At 34.0% G+C, this 21,143-nt stretch overlaps 1 protein-coding gene across 12 annotated transcripts; it reads right to left on the reverse strand.

Moving 5' to 3' along the window:
- Positions 1–795: 795 nt before the first annotated feature.
- LOC133865487 (type IV inositol polyphosphate 5-phosphatase 3) lies at positions 796–20,656 on the reverse strand. 12 transcript variants are annotated; one of them, XR_009899753.1, is made up of 14 exons: positions 20,434–20,653; positions 14,449–14,636; positions 14,155–14,323; positions 13,893–13,964; positions 12,785–12,860; positions 12,565–12,669; positions 11,462–12,320; positions 10,105–10,289; positions 5,580–5,688; positions 3,861–4,003; positions 3,120–3,354; positions 1,871–1,928; positions 1,282–1,347; positions 796–1,061 (listed from the first exon to the last, which is right to left on the reverse strand). XR_009899753.1 is itself a non-coding variant. In XM_062301903.1 (14 exons), exons 3-14 carry the CDS (start codon positions 14,476–14,478, stop codon positions 1,020–1,022), a joined length of 2,091 nt encoding a protein of 696 aa, XP_062157887.1. In that variant the 5' UTR covers positions 14,479–14,480; positions 14,604–14,636; positions 20,434–20,656; the 3' UTR covers positions 796–1,019. The 12 variants fall into 12 exon arrangements, 11 of the variants coding, with proteins under 11 accessions (XP_062157887.1, XP_062157885.1, XP_062157886.1 ...); XM_062301903.1 differs by lacking the exon at positions 1,871–1,928 and having other exon boundaries at positions 14,449–14,480; positions 14,604–14,636; positions 20,434–20,656; XM_062301901.1 differs by lacking the exon at positions 1,871–1,928 and having other exon boundaries at positions 14,449–14,506; positions 14,604–14,636; positions 20,434–20,656.
- Positions 20,657–21,143: the final 487 nt, after the last annotated feature.

The raw sequence follows: 21,143 nt of genomic DNA on the forward strand, positions 1-21,143 counted from the left end.
CAAAGTTTGCAATTGTGAGAAGTTGGTTCTGTTGTTTTTATTAATAAACTTTTAATAAAATCAGTCAAATTACTTTTATTCTCAAGTCAAAGAAGGATATAATCATAAATCTCAGAAGTTTTATATTTATAATGAGTTGAATAAAAAAATAACAATAGATAAGGACAAGATCATAGAAAAAAAAATATTAATAAAGTTCGTAAAAATCTTAAAGTAATAATATGTTTTGTTCAATTTATCGCAATTCAAATTTAAAGACTTTGCAAGGAACATAGGTAATTAGGTATTCATTTCCTTCAAAAAAAAAAAAAAAAAAAAAACCCGTAGGTATTCATTTGTCCACCGAAATTCAAAGGTCGACCTTTGTTTTGCCCTAAGTGCAACCACAATTTGATTTTGGTAATCTATGGATCAAGATCTTTCACGTGTAAGTTTAAATTCTCCATTAATAAGTGAAGCATAATATGTAAAATATTAAATTGAAATGAGAAAAGAAATACGAAAATAAGATTCGAACTCAGAACATTTGTTCTGATATCATATTAAATCACAACTTATCCTAAAAGCTTAAGCTTCTAAGAATGGATGAATTCAATAATTTATTTTATATTCTAACAGAATTACCCATTTGAAACAAAAATGAATGGTTCGGCCACCCGGCAATACTTTTGCATTGCAGACCTTTTTTTTTCCAGAAAATTAGTGACATGAATATAGGAAAAGGTTAGGGCATGTCTTGGATCTTTCCCTAGTAAAAGCCCCATCAGTTTGGGTCTTTTCAGCAAGAAGAGAAAATGAATAGAAGCCGAGCATTTGTGGGTGTCTAGTCAGTTGCCCCTTATAATTAAATAAAGACATCCATTGGCTGTGAAATTCATCAAGGATGAAAAGAGTTTGAGAACATTCTTCATATGCAATAATGGATCTCAAGTTGCCTACCACTAGGTGGCAAGTAGCAAAGCAAAGGAACATTTTCCAGTCATGGAACTTGTTATAGATTCACATGGATGATCATCCCCCTACTGTATCAATGGCTCTCCCACCGCTCTCATTTTGATATCCTAGTAGAGATAAAGATGTGCAATTAGAACATAAAGCTTTTTCTTTTTAGGTTGAGATTGGTGAGGACATAACAAAATGTAAAGTACAATATGGTATCAGAGCCCAAGGTTTAAGTTCGTTTCTCCTGGCTTCCTTTCCTTTTTTTTTTTTTTTTTTTTTTTTTTCACCCAATATGGACGTGCTATTGATCGAAGGAGTTTGAGGTACTAAGCTTAATACCCGTGTTAGGAGAGCGATGGCGTCGAGATCACTGTCATCTTTGGTGATATCCTCACCAATCCCAACCTAAAAAGAAAAGAAAGAAAAAAAATTATATTCTAATTGCACATTTTTATCTGTAGTATCAACACTGGATAATGACCCTTAATGCATGTAGTCACTGGCAGTCTGGCACAGACAAAAGGGTTAGATGAAAGGAATAGAATATCATAGTATTACAACAAATGGAATTCATTTTACAAAAGAATCTGAAATGGGAAGGTAATTAAGACACAAATCTGAATATAGCAGCACTATCTCATGAAAATATGCATCAATTATTTTTACAATATATATACTTTGTAAACAATTAGAGAAAGCTTTCCACTGATGTACAATTTCAATACACAATACATAAACTAATCCACATGTAGAAACCCATATTTACAACTAATACGCTCTTTAGAACCTATTGTCAAAAACCCCTATATATAAGACCTTTACAACGTGACTGCAATATAAAAAATCAATGAAAATCAATGAAATCTATTGAATGCATGTGAAGTGTAGTTATAGCATTGAGAATTTCACAAGTTGCAGGAACTCTCACACAGAGCCACTCAAAAGTGTTGTCAAATCCTCCCTTAACTCTAAATTAGAGATATGTCCTGCATAAGAAAGAAAAGTTTACATCTAATTAGAAGTACATCAAGTATGGTGACAGAAAAACTAGAATAGATTGAACATGATGAACCTCTACTAATTTGCAATTGACTCTAAGGATAATATGAAACTCCTCAGAGATCAATTTGCATTTTGTGTGAGGTTAACCTGCATAACATAAGTGAGAGCATGTGATCCAATGGTGAACTTCAGCTGAGTATCAGCGACACCATTGTTTATATTCAAGCACAAAGAGGATAAACGTGCAGGTTGGGTGGGTTGAAGACTGGCACCCTGAAAGGTGCCAACCAGCATGTTGTTAAAGCTTCGTGGTGTCCTACAATAGATGCATGATCAGATCCTTGAGTTTTATAGGCTGGCGGAGGGCCTCCATACTGTGTATCCCACTTTTGGGACCCCAAGAAAATAAATTAATATACATAAGAAAATAACAGGCAAGCTTAGCTATGGCCACTATAATATAGCTCAATGTCCTAATTTTTTAAGCTTAGTCCTGGTCTGAGCTTAGAGATAAGTGACCAATCTGGCCTTAGCAGGGTCAAACCCATCAGATCACCAAATGAAAGACAACAGAGTCGGTCCAATTAGAGATCAACTGGATAACGGCTCTAAGACCTAGCCTTGTAATGGTCAAAGAAATTTGAATAGTCATGCCAAAGCCTGCCCACAGGTTCATAAGGTTTATAAAGATTGCTAGATTAGCCACCAATAGTGGGTCTGCAGATAATCTAAAAAAGTTTCAGAGTTCGTATAGACATTAACTGCTGCTAAGGATTGGTAAAAAGAAAATTTAATATATGTGGGGTTGTTTTATTTAAAAAATAAGACTAACTGGATTCTTTGCTGGAACTAAAAGGTTTCCCCAGAATAAGTTAGTTAAGCCTTGCCGCTCAGAAGAATATCAGAGATAGAAGATATTTATAGTTAAGCTGTTACTTATTGTTGATAGGTTGTTATGTTTGTTATCTTCTGGTTGTAACAGTTTAGCTTAGACAGCTCGAGTTCTCAGGCTATATATTGTAATTTCCTTTCATTCTCTGTAACTACATTTTCATTTTCAGATTAATCAAGATTCTTCTCTTCCGTTGTTCTCTCTTTTCTCTCTACTCTTTCTAAACTTGACAAAGAAAGCCAATTGGACCGTATGCAATTAACACACATGGCAAAATGCTTACCTCTTCCAATCTTAAGCGGCCCATTCCAACATCAGTACCCATATCCGCAATATTGTCCTCATTTTCAATCTCTGCGTCTGTGAAAGTGAGTGCCTTCTGTAGTTTCCTAGAAGAAAACACCTCAACCTCAGCCATATATGTGGCCATCACAGGTCGGTGATCCGAAAGTTTAAGCTCAGTTCTTCTGTAACTCAGTAGCCTCATTCCCTTACCATGCGAAAGAATACGATCACACCTGGAACAAGAGTGCACGCTAAATTGAACCTAAAACAATAAAGGAGTAAATACTACAAATTATCACGGAAAAAAAGAGAGGATTGGACATTCATTTTGAAAGAACTCAGATTTGCCAAAACGGTATATAGTAATCTATCATGTTTTGTCTTGACCAGCAGTCAAAATCTCTTTAGATCTCAACTAAGCACCTCTGGGGACAAGCAAGCAGAAAATCACAAAAATTACCACTAGCGACAGAGACAAGCAAGTAAATGGTAAGATGCATCTGTATTAGACAAGTAAACAACCTGAGAAGCCTATAAAGTCACTGCAAGTACAACAAAATGCCAGAGAAAACTAACCAAAATTAAGAAGTTAATGGAAAAGGTTTAATTCAACTCTAAATCACAACTTGTCTCCAACATGATGAAAGAGTCATTTTCTGAGGATGAGCTAGCAACAAAATAAGCATAATATTAGCAGGTGCAGGGATCAAGCCCTTGGACTAGGCAAATAGAAGCATACCATGCTGGTGTACGCCTCCCAGCCTTTGGATCCTCTCTGTAGTACTTCTCTGAATTGATCTCATATTTATATGTCGGTGGAAAATTTAAAGGACCCTCAGACCATCCATCAAAGGCACGGCCTTTCCTAAGCTCCCGTACAAGCTGTCAGAATGAGATGTCAATGCAATTAGTGAAATGATACACATATATCCTTTACACATCTCCATACAACCAAGTTTTCAATTCACAATTGAATTTGTGAGACACAATGTAGATCCCATATTTTCAATGGGGGATTTGAAAATGAGATGTTTATGAGATATATTTATATCATTTCTCATGCAATTAAAAGTGAAATCGGCATCCTATAACTTCAATTTTCTTATTTTATATCTAATATTAAATGATAAAATTGACTTCCCTTTGCAATTGCAGATAATTCAAAAGACAATTTCAGAAATTCGGAATTTCAAAGATTAAGAACATAGATACACATGTTCATGCACGTGAATGTGTGCAATGCTACTCAAGAAAATAATTATGCATGTGGGACAAATTTTTTTTTATTAACAACTCCTTATACCGTACATGTATACTTATTACCCTTACTTTTCAAGAAAGGGCCTCAAGCTTTTCTCAATCTGCTATAGAACTAACATTATTCAATAGTGTTTGAATAACTGGGATTCAATCTAAGTGAAGTTGACAACTTTCAGCTTCAAATACCTTTCATTTATGATAGCTTCATTGACTTCCACCTGAATTCTCTAAACTATTGATTGCCTGAGCAGTATTAACTATGAAAGACACAGGTCTATTGACATAAGGGATGGACAATGAGTCGAACCATTACTATATTCCACAAGGTTCTACTTAGCATCTCATTCTATTAATATTGAAACAAAGTTGTGCATTTCATTATTACTGTTTTCTAATTCAAGTTTCACTATAAGGTAAAGAGTAACAAGTGCAATACAAATACTCACTATTCAAGAAACTATGATCAGATTGTTCTTCTTAACACATCTTTTTGTAATTTGTGGTTATATATCACCTAAAAAAGCCCAACTGGATAATCACTAACTAGAAACTTCAGTTTCAAATACTATATCCAGAGATTTCAAACCGTTATATAGCCATAGAACCCAAAAGCATTACTGCATATTAATTTCTAGGGTGTTGCAATATTGTTTTCTTTAGTTAAGTTTGCATGTTAGCATATGAACTTTAAAGTTAATGGAGAAGTAACTGCAGACAGAAGCCATGAATAAATTATTTCTCATACAAACATTACAAGTTTTCCTCTTCCTCTTTCTGTGAATGGAAAATGCAATCAATTTCTCAATTTATGATCAAATTAAGCTGAAATGTAATGAAATTAACAGCGAGTGTCATCAGAAAATGACAGTCTATAGAAATGAACTTCTGTTTTTTTGTATTTGGGTGCATACTGATGTCAATGGGAGGAAAGAGGAGTAGGTCTAACAAATCTTTCCCATATCTGTCTCCAGAATAAGCTAATATACTGGAATTTTCACAAGGTTTGACAAATATTATTAAATACTCAATTACTTTGCATTTTACTAGTTCTACAAGATTCTTGATGTCTAATATACTTATTTTTGAACCACAATTGGAGAACGTGTGAAGTAAGGCCTGTTCACTCTATAGTTTAGAGTGCTCTACTAATATTAATTCCTTCAATAATACAGATTATCACATGAAATTGATTACATACCTGGTCACTCTCAACCAACTCGGACCACCTCATTTTGGAGATAAGTTCTCGTGTTTTCTCATATGACAAGTTTATGCGGTAGTTGAGATCACCCAACCAAATTATTCTTCTGCAGAAAAATAAATTATTGTTACTATATCAATACTTTCGAAGAAGGCAGATGTGACTCCTGAAGTCTACCAGCAAAATGAAATTGAAAGTAAGCCTAAAGCTTATTTAAGATTCCGCACAGATTATTGTAATATATGAATGAGTGATGCAGACAGCAAAGAAGATGGTTTTATTTTAATCAAGTTTTATTCAATTTTACGAGCCAGGAGTATTTTTGTACTTTTAAGATTTATGGGTATGGGCCATAGTTGAGCCCATTGGTTTAAATCATAAGTCTCCTATGTTATTAGGCTTTTCTGCTTGCTTTTGTTGCTTTTCAATTTTTACTCAAGTTACTCTGATTTTTTAGCTCGCCGTCTTGGCCCTCTTGAATTCAGCTCTCTGTTTAAGCTTACACATTGTAGTTTAGCTCACTTTATTGTCAGATCTCAAAACCCTTGATTCTTCCCCACATGATAATCGTATGAAGAACTTCTTAGATCATAATATTGCACACAACTTTTGAATTTCTGATCCGAGCCCACTGTTGAATCCAAAAAATATCATATGTTCACATTCAACTACTCACCACTTGATATTAGTTCATCAAACTTTTAGCATCATCAATCATTGACAAATTACCTTGGTGAAACCTAACCATCTCGTTACAAAATCTCTCTTGAAGTCTATCTTAAAGCATCTTTCCTCTAAGACATATCTTTAGCTCTTGTCATTGTAGGCACATACGATCTCCTATGATGTGAAAACGTAGTTGCGTAACCCACTCTAATATCAAATTGACATAAGACAAGGGTCTTACACCAAATTGACATGGGACAGAAAGCTCTGAAGGACCTTCAAGCTAGTTTCTTCAAACTAGAAGAATGGTTGCAGGATTTTATCTGGCAGCAGGTCTATTGTAGTGTTCTAGGATAGCTAGGGCTAGGGTTTAAGAAAAAAGTCTAAAAATATTAATTAATTTAGGGTTTCTAACAGGTTAAGGGAAATGATAGATTTTGGAAATGAAACAAAGAAAAGAACTCAAGTTTCTAGGTTGCTATTCTGGGCTGTAAATGGTAACCCATGAACAGTACTTTGGTATTTTAGGGTTATTTGGGAGCTATTTTATTGATGGTGGTTTAGGAGTTTTATTTCAGGTATCTTAGGATTTGAAGGCAGATAAACTTCCTGGAAATCAAAGAGAAGATAATTTAGCATCACACTCACTTTTTCTAAAAATCAAACATAGGGTTTCTGCAACATTATATCTCGCGAAAGTATCATCACACAAACTTCAAGAGCAGTTATTGCTGCAAATTTCTCATAAAATTTGTTCTCTATTCAATTGTTTTTTAATAATATATCAACCTTTAATAATCATAACCTTCATAGAATGTAGACTCTATGAATTTTTTACTTTTTTGTAAGTAATTCAGTCTCAAAAAATGCGTTGAGGGGCGTAACCCAAGTACACGGGAAGTCTACAAGAGAAATACCAATCAAGAAGCTGAAGAAAAACACAAATCAAGAAACTCCAAGAAATTAAAAAGAAAAAAACGAGAACTGTTATAGGCAGCCCTCTATCCATAAAGCGTTTTGAACACTATGGCTTTTAACTCTATCACCGTCCTTTCACGATCTTTGAAGTTTCGACCATTGTGTTCCCTCCAAATGCACCACATTATGCACAGAGGAATCGACTTTCACACTTCTAAATTGCATTGGCTTCTAAATTGACGTCTCCAAAAAGTCAACAACTCCACCACCCATCAAGGGGGCATGACCCACTCAATCCCAAAAAGGCAGAAAACCGAAACCCACAAGTCCCTGGCTACTTCACAGTGGAGCAAAAGATGGTCAACTACTTTCACACTCCTCTTACACATACAACACTGATCCAACCACAGTGACGTGCCTTTTTTTTTTAAAGTTATCCATAGTTAAAAAATTTCCTAAATCTGCAGTCCATATAAAGAACGTCATTCTGAATGAGTCTTATTTCTTCAAATGCACTTCCAAAGAAAGGGAGAGCAAGTTGGGGGAATAAGCATATTGTAAAAAGATATGACCTCAAACATCCGTCTTTTGAAGGGGATCCAATAAATTTTATCCTCACCACCTCGTCTCAACCGGAAGAGTACAAAAGATTAAAAAACGAGGTAATCAACTCTACCTTCCAATCATGCATTGATCTAATGTAGGTGATGTTCTACTATAAGGTGTCTTTAAAAACCTGCAAGTGATCCGCCACTAAACCCTCCTTAAATCGAGATGTACTAAACAACTCTAGGAATGCAGCCTTCAAGCTCTGATCCCCGCACCACACATCATGCCAAAAGCTGATTTTTGACCCATCACCCACATCAAATCTAACAAACGTACATAATTCCCTCCATCCCCTCCTGACATTTTTCCACACCCCGACCTTGAAAGACCCACTAACTGCATTAGAACACCACCCTCCTCACATACTGTCATATTTAACATCCACAATCGATCTCCACATAGCCTCCCTTTCTTTGGCATAAGGATTTCCCCAAAAGAGCTTGGTTAAACAAAAGCAGATTTCTAACCCCCAACCCACTTGAGGACATCGGAGTACAAATCTTTTAACAACTTACTAGACGGAATTTAAATACATCATCACTCCACCCCACAAAAATTCCCTTTTGAAGTTTTTCAATACAATTAGCAACACCAACAGTAATGGGAAACATAGACAAATAATAAGTTGGCAAGTTAGATAGTGTTTTTAATCAGAGTGATCCTACCACCCTTAGACAAATAAAGCTGTTTCCGACCAGCCAAACGACTTTCCATCTTCTCAACACTAAGTTCCAACTAAATAACTAGTGAAACCTAATAACATAGAGACCCGTGATGTAATCCAATGGACTCAACTATAGTCCATATCTATAAATCAGGAAGTTACAAAAATACCCTTGAATCATAAAATTAAATAATTTAAATTGAAACAAAAAATGTTCTTGCTGCCAACGTAAGTGGGAAAAGCACATCGTATCTCTATCAGGAGTTAAAGGGTTTCAATTGTTACCACTCCTAGCTTAATTGCAGAAAATGCTACAACAACATATTGCTTCTCTTTCTTTTTCTTTTTTCTTTCTTCTTTTTTTCTTTTTTCCTCCTAGTTTAGACACAAACATCACCACTCTCTCATTTTGTTAGTACATCTCGAGACATAGTGGAAATCTTTCTACCATACCTATGTGTGTGTCAATGTGCGTATAACCTTTTGGTGTACATGGACTTAAAGTACTTCTTTGTCTCAAAATAAAAATAATGAGAATTATGCATAAAATTCTATTTTTTTTCTTCTTGTCAATATGGATATGAATGTAACATTCAAAACAAAACACTACATTCAAAATGAATGGAATAATTTTAGAGCACAGAGAGATTAATGTAGCTCAACCATCATTAGCGTCAAACTTTTAAGATCTATGAAAACATCCTTTTTGAGTATATTGAACTGCGAGAATATACAATGATAGATATGCACACCGATTGATAATACAAAAATCATGGGAAGCTTCTAGAAAGAACTAAATGGAAATGCCTCAAACCATGCTGTTATTCATAATAGTCATGCATAGAAGCATGGCATATTTCAAAAAAAAAAAAAAAACAAACAAACAAACAAAAAAGCAAGATATATGCAGTCCCATATGTTCAAATAAAATGTTAGTCTATGCTATTCTGGTAAACAAGCACATTTGCTCTCTATTCATTAATTTTATATAACTAAACCCCATCAACTATAAAAATTTACTTTTATATTGTTACAACCCCATCATCTCTCTCTCTCTCTCTCTCTCTCTCTCTCTCTCTCTCTCTCTCTCTCTCTCTCTCTACCTTCCGAAAAGTTAATTTTCCTGATAATTAACATAGAAAAGACAAGAGGGTTTGTGTTTCTAATTTTAAGCATAACAAAGCCTTAAGAACCTTTCTTCAAAATAAAGATGGAAACTGATGCAATCAAAATATAACAACCACGTTGTGCCTGCAATGCAAGGCAAACATCTAGAATAATATGCACTTGGAACATAAAATTATGGGAACAAAAAACTCTAAAACTGAGGAGTTCTAATTTTTTTTTCCCCTTTTTGATACATAATAGTTGAATCTAAGACTTACCACAACCCTACCCTATTTATTTACCTACTGAGCCAAGCTCAAGGCTAAGCTCTTAATAATCGCTAGCGCATAATATAGCAGAAGAGATGTTTCACATAAATGAATATAAGCTTAAAAGCTGAACAAATAGAACCTATCACCGAAGCACATGAAGATTTCCTTCTCTACAGAACTAACTGTATTTCAATCATAATTCAATAGGAAAAAAAAAAACCTCTTGTCAGGACATAAGAGAAAAAGATAAGTTCAGAGTCTGGCAACAGTAAGTCATATTACTCACTCATGATCAAGGATGCTCCTGGGAAGCCCAATATCAGAAAGCGAATGAAAATGAGTTCTCCGATGTATTTCCCGCACATCAGCATTTCTTTTTAATTCATCTCCATCCTTTTCGCCTGATGTCAGGTGAGTGCATATAAAACAAAAAAGCGTCTGATAGATGGACATGCTGACAGATATTGATCCCTGGAAGATTGAAGAACTGTCTTGAAATCTGAAAGATTACTATAGAATAAGAGAAGTGACTGATGCATATATGCTTTCTTCTCCTGATTTCAACAAATCATCTCATGAAATGATTGCAATGTGTTCTGTCTTAGTCATCCAGAAAATTTCAAAAATTGTTCAACAAGTAGTAGATATGTATTCTATAAGGTTCACAATAAAGGGATGATCTCTTAGATTGGACCTGGGTTGTTTTCAAATAATAAAAAACACGCTTAAAAGATAAAAAAGTTTAAGTGTTATGTGCTTGTCAAACCCCAAAACCCCATGGATTCTAATATGAGATTATAATTCACATCTCCTGATCTTCATTGATTTCACTGCACCAATTCTAATATACTTAAACCAATCTTCTTAGCAACTTCAATAATGAAATCAAACCTTCTGCAAGCGGTGACTTAAAACTGCTGCCAACTTATAGGATAGAAGAAACAGAGGAAAAATTTTAGAAAAGAAAAAAGAAGGAAAGGGAAAAAAACATAAAAAGTGAAGACAATTTTTATTTGATACATATTGCTTCATAAACTGGATCCACTAAGATCCTTCTGATGCTTATGATAGGGGAGCCCAGGATTCTAAGAATACTGAATGAAAATAATTAAATGCCTAGGGAAACCAGTTCCCAACACGTACAACTCAAAGTAGCTCCTACAAATGTGGTACTAGTTTTGCTCTTTTGATGACAGTGCACTCTGGGCAATCCATACCATATTTTCGGTGAACTATACTTCAACTTAGTACAGCTGGACAAAATTGAAAATAATCTAAAAGGCACTGTAACATAAACAAGGGACTATCTCTTCTTAAAAGCAGAAAATCCACTATAGGCCTTGGATGCACAGATGCCTTCAATAACAAAAAAGGTAGTGTCAAGGATATAACGCTTTCAGTGACAGCAGATAAGTGATTCAATCTAAAGAAGTTGTATGTAGCCTAGAAGATAAAACGTCATATTTGAAAGCAATGCAAGTAAAAACATAAAGCATGACAGAGGAGATCTAGAAAAGAAACAAATTAAAAAAATATATATATAACAAAATGTGTGTATCTCATAATGAAACTTTAATAAATCAATCATAACAGTCAAAACGAATTTCCAACAATGTAAACAAACATAAGGAAAAGAAGCAAACCTTGTTACCAATGTAGCCCATCACACCAACACCTACAGTAGACACCTTTAAGTTGTGAATATGTCTACGCAAGCTCCTGCGAACCCAAATAGTGAGGAAAATCCCAACCATCTGTTTACTTACTATCCTTACAAATGATGATCTTCGTTTCCTCTTCAAGAGTAATTCGAGGTCAATTTCTGCAAGCAATGCTATCTGTGACGTAACTTCATTTGAAGTTAACTTGAAAGACCTATATGGTCCGAAAGACTTGGATGCTTTAAAAGATTTATTTAATGTAAAGGAATTCGGTCGCTCTAATACACGTTGATATAGCAAGTTTAGTGGACGTTCTGGCCAGCTCAAACCAATCCTTTCAGACCCACTAAGCATTTTGGTTAATTTGCCACTGCTTCGAGCAACTAATGCTTCCACATCTTCTGGATCTTCTGTCCGTAAACAATTTAACCTATCCAACTTCTTTTGAGAAGAAAATTGCCTCTCTAACTCTTGTTCACTTGGCATGTCTAATTTGGCACTTCGAGAAGAGTCTAAAACTCCAGAATTCACATACGCATTTTTCTCTGTGATTGGTCTATCCTCACTTTCATCAAAAACATTTTGTTCTTCATCGAATGGGTGAACTTCCTCACCTACATCACTATCACTTTCAAGCAACATCTCCTCTTCTATATCTGGGGCATCATCAGATGGCTTAAACTTTGATGGAGATGGGGGATCACTAAAGCATTTTATCTTGGTTGCCTTAGGCTGAATCCGATTCAGTGTTTCACGAATAATGTTTTCCCACCTTGGAACTGGGCGGCCATCTTCAGCTCCAAAGACATTCCCAGCATTTAATGGCACAATCTCCTGAAGGCTGTAAACATAAAGCACAAGTCATGCTTCAAGAATTCAAAGAAGGACTATCCCGGATATAAAGAACAGAGACTGGTACAGTACAAATTGTTCTAAACAGAGAAGATCCACTAAATTTTTTCACATATATCACAAATTAAATGCAGAATAGCACAAATCATGGGCTAAAATCGTATGAAATAAGCACCATGTTGTATCTAAATGAAAAATAAGTAACCAAGGGAAATTTTGAAATAATCACTCACCCAAGCACATAGATATCAGCTGGCTCATTGGTATCTAGCCAATCATCAATATCTAGGTCATCAGGTGGAAGTTTCCCTCCAACATTCCAAGTCCCAGCACATATTCTAGGACAAAAAAGCAGCAGGATAAGAATAACTGACTAACTGATAGACCATCACTTTTGGTCCTTTCCAGAATCAGTGCAACTAGTGTTTATTCTTATGTTAGGCACTACCATACCTGAGTTCCTCCGTGTTTATATACTGTGCCCTAAAAGTCTCTGATTTTCTTCTTCTTTTTAACCTTGAGAAAGAATCTGAAGTCCAAAGGAAAGAAAAAAAAAAAGATGGGGGGGAAGAAGTTAGCCTACAGATTAATAAAAGCAATATAACAAAACTTATCCCAACAGAAACAAGGATAAAAAAAAGGCATCCAGAAAGGAGAATATTAGAACTGAAAATACATATGACATTTGAGATGAAGCAGCATTATTTCATGTCTGTACAGTGCGCCACTAACCAGAATTTCCAAAAATTTGACAACAAAAAAAAAAGGGTGTTATGCTGGAGAACTATAAGAATTAAATACTTTACTTTGACTTGAAACAACCAGTTTGTTGGATAAAAAAAATGGAGTCATTCGCCAAAAAGATAATGCAATTAAGTTCAAACTGACTCATATCTAATCCCACCGGAATGACAGGATGATTCCACTTTCATGTGGGGCCAAACTCTCTACCCTCTCCGGAAATATAAACTCATTCTAATATCTCCTAATAATTGCATTAACTAAAATGAACTGGAAGAGGACCACAATAACCAATCACAAGAACCATCCAGAAAAAGGCCAGTCATAGTTTGAAACAGTCTCCAACTTTTTTAACAAAGAAATGCTAATGCATTAGTACCTAGCTTCAGTTAATAATTTAATATAGCTGCCTTCTTTTATCCATTTTCAATGGAATAAACTAATGGCAATACAAGAAGCATGGGTGATTATGATATCAAGGAATCTTCTATTGACACATGAAACACGCTAGGCTCCAATTGGTCAGCATTGGAGAATCAATTTCCAACGCAAATAGTTCAACTCCTTCAACCCAACTCCACAGAGAAGTTCCACTTGTAAAATCAAAATTCTCAAATTCGACAAAATTGGAAATTCTAATAAATTCCAACTAAACACAACCACACAAAGGATTAATGATCTTAATTCAAGAATTAAATGTCATCACCAACACAAGTATTGCTTCAATTTCAAGAAACCACTGAAAATTCATGAAAATCTAACAAACCAACCGCACTGAACCAAAATACAAAACATTCAAACTCTGTACTTGAAACATTACCATTAGGATCAACCTGAGCATCATCCCCTTTGTTGCCCCTACACCGAAATTCTCTTCCCCTTTGACTGAATCCTGCAAACACCCACTTGATAGTCTGACTCAAACCTCAAATGGGACTCCTCAAAACTCAAAGCAAATCCCTAAACTAAATACAATACTATCCTATTCTACCAATAACATCCACATAAACCAATAAAAAATAAAATAAAAATAAATAAAAAAAGATGAAGATTGTAAAAGAAAAGAGCGAGGTTTAGGAGACCTTCAGCCTCGGAATCGGAATCGGAACCGGAATTTTCATTGAAGTCATCTTCGTCGGCGCTGAATTCGGAGTCGTCGGTGCTGATGTTGAGCCATTTGCGAATCACCACTCTGGGCCAGAAGAACTGTACGCACCACCAACCCAAACAATATATTTCAGCCCTATTCCTCTGCAAGTTTTCCCTCAACATCTTTATCCAAACCCAAAAAATCCAAAAAAAAAAAAAAAAAAAAAAATAGCAAACACAAAAACGAAAAACCCGTTCACATCAAGATATAGTAGTAATAGCAGTACCTCTGTGTTGTACTTTGAACGTTGCTTCATGTCTGTGAAGACAGAGATTGACAACAAACTGGTACTAAGAAGAAGAAGAAGAATGTAGCAAAGCTTGCAACTGAGAAAGAGAGGATTGAAGACAAAGAAAGAAAGAAGGAAAGAGTGCTAACCACCTTTACTGCCAAATAACGGTAGTTTCCCGTGCTCTGATTTTAAAATAAATTTATCAGTAATTAACGATAATTAATCATCATTCACCAAAAATAGTGTGAAACAAAAGAAAGCAAGAGCAATTATGAGTGTTCCAAGAAAAGTAATTAAGGCGGCAAGTCTGGTTGGGTTCCAATATGTAGACGTGACAACGCGTAAACACCCTTTTTTGTACGGCTCAAAATATTCAACGATTTACGACTAATTTTATTATTGTTTAAAAACTTAATGAATATTTTAATAAACATTAAAATCACATGGAACATTCTTAAATTTAACTCCAAATAACGGTAGTTTTTTTTTATTTGTTAGGACGGGATTCTTTCAAATATGTTGTTTGATTTATACGTAATTCGGATATTTGTAAATTTGGTGAACCTTCCGTCTTTATTTTGTTTAAAATAAGTTAAGTCTGTTCTATTCACAAACGTTGTCCAAAAGAAAAACGTACAAATTCAAACAACAACTACGATGAAGAGATGACGAATCCTTTTCATGCTTTGACTTTGAGATTAATTTATCACTAACAACTAATAATTAAGGATAATTACTCATCATTAACAGAAATACTTTGTAGCTGTGGGAAACAACGGAAGAGCAATTACGATCGAGCACTAGGCCGACAGGGCGGCTCGAAAAAGGGACCCACTGCTTCTACTTTTTATTATTATTCTTCTTTATTTAGTTTCTTATTTTGTTATGCCTTTGTCTGAATTTGGGGATCCTATTGGGTAGCCGCCTAGCCGGTGATTTTGGTGTTGAGTGGCGGGTGGTGGGGGAGTTCCCAGATCTGGCAAAGGCATTGGACCCACAAAATATATATATATATATATATATATATATATATATATATATATATATATATATATATATATATATATATATATATATATATATATATATATATTTTGGTGGTGTGGAAAATTCTTAAAGTTAAAAACAAAAAATAAAAGGTTAACTGAAAATTCTTAAAATGAAATACTAATTATAATATAGACCAATGTGAATTTTAATTCTTCCCACATTATGTAGGTTTATATATATATATAACTTTTAGTGAATCTTAAAGGGTTTTTGTGAAAGATGAAAATAAGTAAGATTTCATATATAAAATAACATAAAAATTAGTATCTACGAGACTAGATACTGCTTAAACTTTTTTATTATTATTATTATTATTTTATTTACTTGTAAGGCTTAAAAACTGTTATTTTATTGGGAGATGAAACACTCACAACCCCCACCCAACTTTCACACAACCCTCACTCACATGTGCATGGGTTCCATGCATGTGGGTCACACACACATGTGAGCGGGAGTTGTGTAGGAGTTGGGTGAGAGTTGTAAGGCAAGCATTTCCCTATTCTATTAAAACAGTTTATGATGACAACTAATCCGTATGAAGGTTTTGTTCTATACGAGTTACCTCAACTAGTAAATGAAAATACTTGGAGTTTATCTTATAATTATCTCACAATATTGACGTGGTAGTTTTAATTAATCTTTTTTTTTTAAAAAAAATAATGATTAATTCAACAATTAATTGGGATTGTCACATCAACAATCAGTGTCATGAAATAAAAATATAATTTCTAATATTACTTAGTATGAATGTTTGTAGTCTAATTTACTATTAACGAACATTTATGAGATTATATGTTATAGCATCATTAAAAATAGAAATGTTACTTGAAAGTTTATGAAAATTTCAACTATTTTATTTAACCAATGCAATAAAATGAAAATAGAGAGAAAAAAAAAATGAAAAAAGATTGATTTATTGAGAATAAAAGGTAATATTGATTTTTAATTATTTTTTAAAAACTGTTAATGATTAAATTCTAATTACTAAATATATCAGAAGTGAATTATAGGCAGAAGACAAAAGTTGACGCTATGGAAATTATTAGACCCACAATGATGCTATGATATCACACAAGCAACAAAAATAGTGGATATCACCTAATCAAGTAACCATTGACCAAGTGGGCATGGAGGCATCGCAATCACTTAAGAGACAATTTAGCATTTAGTTTGTGTCTATTTAACTTGCGGCATTTATTCAGCTCATAATAAAAATGGTTAGAGCGGGATTAGCGTCAATTATCTGTTCAAATTACAACTTATTGGACTGTAATTATGAGGAGTTTTCAATGGGCTCATCTACTCGAATGCTTGAGATTTGCTCGAGTACGTGGGCCTCACTGAGTGGCCACTTTCATTTGCCTACCCAATTGCATTATTGGAGTAACAATTTCCGGAGACCCTAATCCACCTTGTGCCTAAATAAAATGAGTAATGCTTTCTATACTCACATTTCATCTATATTTTATTGAGTTGGTGTACAACGTTTATCAGTCATTTGATTTATTTTTAACAAAGACTGATTCATTGCCAAATGGGATATAATATGTAGTAATAATACTACTTTTCACACCTATTTATCTCATCTATGCCACATGTCATGTTTTAAATGATTTCAATATCAATCACTTAAAAATAATAATAAATAAATAAATAAAAACAGAAAGTAACATTTCTCTTCTCTTAAATATGTTCAAAGAAAAGAAACCATGAACCATATCCTAATTGCCATCATCATACACAATAACCTTGGACCCCACCAGACCTCCTAGAGTCATCCAGGCATTCATTGGATTCCATGTGATCAAGGATGGCTGATGGGTAATTATGCTACGAAAGTGACACTTTAGATCTTATCTGGCTGATGGGTAATTATGCTACGAAAAGTGACACTTTAGATCTTATCTAACCACCATTATTATTATTATTATTATTATTATTATTATTATTATTATTATTATTATTATCATCTTTCAGACTAATAATAATAAATTATGTAACAAGTTAAATCTTAATTTATTTAAACTTTATACATAACAATTGCATTATTTAATTTTACATATAAATTAAAATAATAATTTAAAACGTTCATTACCTCATATGCGAATAGCGGATACTAACCATAATAATCGCATGGATACAGATAATAATTATATAATATAAATACAAATATTTAAAAGTAATAAAAGCATTCACATTCATATTTTCACCATACCTGAGCCAAATACACCCAAATTTTAGAAAAAATATCAGCTAAAATAAATTTTTTTTTTTGAATAACTTTTTTTTTTTGGGTAGGTCTTGACTGTTGAGCTACTTTAATCACGGGAAAGAAACTTACAATCGAGATTCAAAGGCGTATCACATGTGTCAAATCGTACTTCCATGACCGAAAAACCCGACAAGAAAGAGGAAAGAAACTGTGTACCACTGTCGGTAGACTCGGTACAAAAGCACAGTTTCCTCGTCTGGCAATGTCGAATGTTTAATACGAGGCTCACAACTCTGCTCCAAAGAAATGGACCACACATCCACAAAAGTCAGCACCGCACGAAATTTTCAGGGCCTAATCTTGCGGATGAGGCCATCTTATTCGGCCTCCTTTGTTTTTCCATGGGTCTTAGAGCATTCTCAATGGTTTATGTATTTTTCAATCTAGAATAGCTAATCAAAATCTATTTTATCTAGTTTAGCTAATGAATTTTAAATGCACTATACATCCGATTATCTATTCTTAACTCTATATTATTTTTTTATTATTTTTAATTTATTTATTTCATTATAGTATTTTTTTTTCACGTGGGTCCCGCTTTATAACTCCACTACTTTGCACACTTATTCTTAAATCTCCACTATAAAGGAAGAAAAAAAAAAAAAGAACCGTGGAGTGGTGGAGGGAAAAAGGAAAAAAGCAAAGCTAAAAAAGTGAAGATAAAGAATAAAAAAAATAGATAAGTGAATAGTATAACTCTACATGTAGAGTTCCATTATTTATGGAATTAAGGAAAATCTATTATAGAGTTGGAATACATAAGCTGATGGAGTCTCTTTTTAACACTTTTATTATCTATTCTAACTTAAAGTTACAAATAGATAATCCATTGGGAGTGCTCTTAAAGCTTTTTATTTTGCCCCCCCCCAAAAAAAAAAAAGAAAAAAAAAAAAAGAGAAAAGTTCTTTTAGAAAAGCTAACTCATTCAAAGAAAATTAATCATTCGTTTGTTTTGGCGTAAAATAATTTTAACATTTTTTTATATTTGATAATTAACCAAAAAATAATTTTTGTTTGACCAAAAACACTTAATAAATTCTGAAAAAATATTTTTTTCAGACGGCAAACATATTCGATTATCTTTTAAACGATGTAGTCAAGTTTCACGTTCAAGCAGTCAACCACCATCGAAATCTGGACAGTGCCAGAATCCAACAACGTCCGGTCATTGTCACCAGATTCCAACCACCTTCGCCAGAATCCGGTCAGCCCAGATTTCAAAAACCAGAATGGTCAGATTCCAGCAAAAAACGATCGGCTTCCGGCCACCTTTGTTAGACTGTGGCCAACCCAAATTCTAACGAAACTGTCCGGGCCGAACTTTATCCTGGAAAGCCGGCAACAGTAGCCGGAATCCGATGAAAGTGGTCGAAATCCTACCAGTTAGTGACGGAATCTTGTCACCGGTAATTTTTATATTATTTCACATTAATATTTCTATGTTGTGAATAAAAATTGATTTTTATATATAATACTTATAAGTTACGATTTAGTATAAAATTACATTTAATATTTCTCTATTTTTATTTTACATAAATATTGTATATATTTATATGTTTATTTATTTACGTAAATTCAAATTTTCTGCACAAAAAAAAAAAAAATCTGGTCCCCGCCCTGCATGTGTGGTGGGGAATAGAAAATTATAAACGATAAGGAGTATAGACAACTTTATGAGTTTTTCAATGTGGTAATGGCAGACCTTATCACTTCGGGTACCTTGGGACTTCCATACCTGCGTAGCGTGCTGGACTACTTTTCTAGTTTTTATTACATAATTCTCCTTCAAATTAAGTATAACAACAATTTTTTTTTTTTTTTTTAATTTTAAAAATAAAAATAAACAATAGCATCCGATGTAACCGACCTACTAGCTCTTCTTATTATTATTATGTCAAATAGAATTGACAATTTTTCACACAATTCATGAATTCGATATGAATACGATACGAAGTTATAGAGTTTGAGTTTAGATTAAACTAATTGACCCGTTTATAAACGTGTGAAACGGGTCAACCCGCAAGTTGGCTCGCCAACTCGTTTATAACACGTTTTTGACCTAATAAACTAAACAGGTTGACATGCCAATCCGACGGATGACCCGCCCAGCCTATTTAACTAATCGTGTCTGGTTCGGGTTGATCTAAGCAAAATGGCAGGTCGACCAGATCAATTGGAACCAACATGGCAATCACAATTGCCAACCTTAAATTATCAAAGGGGAGTATATGTTATTTGTCCCTACCCTTTCTTCCTTCCTTGTATTGCTTAAAAAAAAAAAAAGGAGTATTATTTTGTTCTGTTCCAAAAAATGATGACTCTACGCGAGCATGGGTTCTACCTTGTAAATTCGTGTAACAGAGTAGTTCTGTTAGAAAAAAATTTAAAAATAAAATAAAATAAAATAAAAATTGTAATTATTAAAAATTAATTTTTTTATTAATATAAAATTTTAAAATAAATAGCAATTTAACAAAAATAATTAGGCATAGAACTTACTATAAGAGAGAAAAGAAAAAGAAAAACTCTCTACAAACACAAATTAACACAACCAAATACAAATCCTTCTATTTAACAAGCATTTATGACCATGTGAACAAGAAAACAAAGATCCGAAAATAGGATCATAGCGCCAGAGAGAGAGAGAGAGTTCGTACCTTTGGGTGGTTCAGCGAAGAAAGATCTTCATCTCTGCCATGGCAATCTTTGTTTGGCCTTAAAGTTGGTAGCCTTTTTAAGCAGCTGAGCCAAATCCTTCTGCATATATAAAAGCAGTTTCCCGAAAAACATTTGAAGTAGGAAAAGATGCGGCTCTCTCTCTCTCTCTCTCTCTCTCTCTCTCTCTCTCTGCGCCTAATTTCTCGGCACTGCTCCTGCTACAAAGCTACTATACTTATGAAGTGGGAGCTGAGAAGACAGAGCACTTGACCTTTCCGCACCTTATTAGCTTCACCCGATATGCTCCTCACACGTGGTTGTAGCTGTCAATTTATGTTGTTATACTATTTAGTTTTCATCCGATTTTGATTTAGCCCTTTAATTTTTAATTTAAAAAATAAAGTCCTTAAATATTGCTCGATTAAGTTTTAAATTGATCTCATTATTAATTTAATGTCAAAATTAGCATTTTTTTTTTTTTTGCTACATGTTGAATTTAATAAGTAACTAAAATACACATGTTTGGGGGGGTGGGGGGAAACGACAGTATTCAGTGGGAGGTTAGGGGGTCGAACCCCTGGCAGACTTTTGAAATAATTTGGATTGTCACATGCTTTTCTCTGATAGAAGTAATATTGAGCTTTTATGGGAATATGGACCGCAAATAAATCGGCCATCCTGAGCAGTAAAGATTCTTCACGTAAGTAAT

This window comes from Alnus glutinosa, chromosome 4 (assembly GCF_958979055.1).
Source record: "Alnus glutinosa chromosome 4, dhAlnGlut1.1, whole genome shotgun sequence".
NCBI classification, from domain to species: domain Eukaryota; kingdom Viridiplantae; phylum Streptophyta; class Magnoliopsida; order Fagales; family Betulaceae; genus Alnus; species Alnus glutinosa.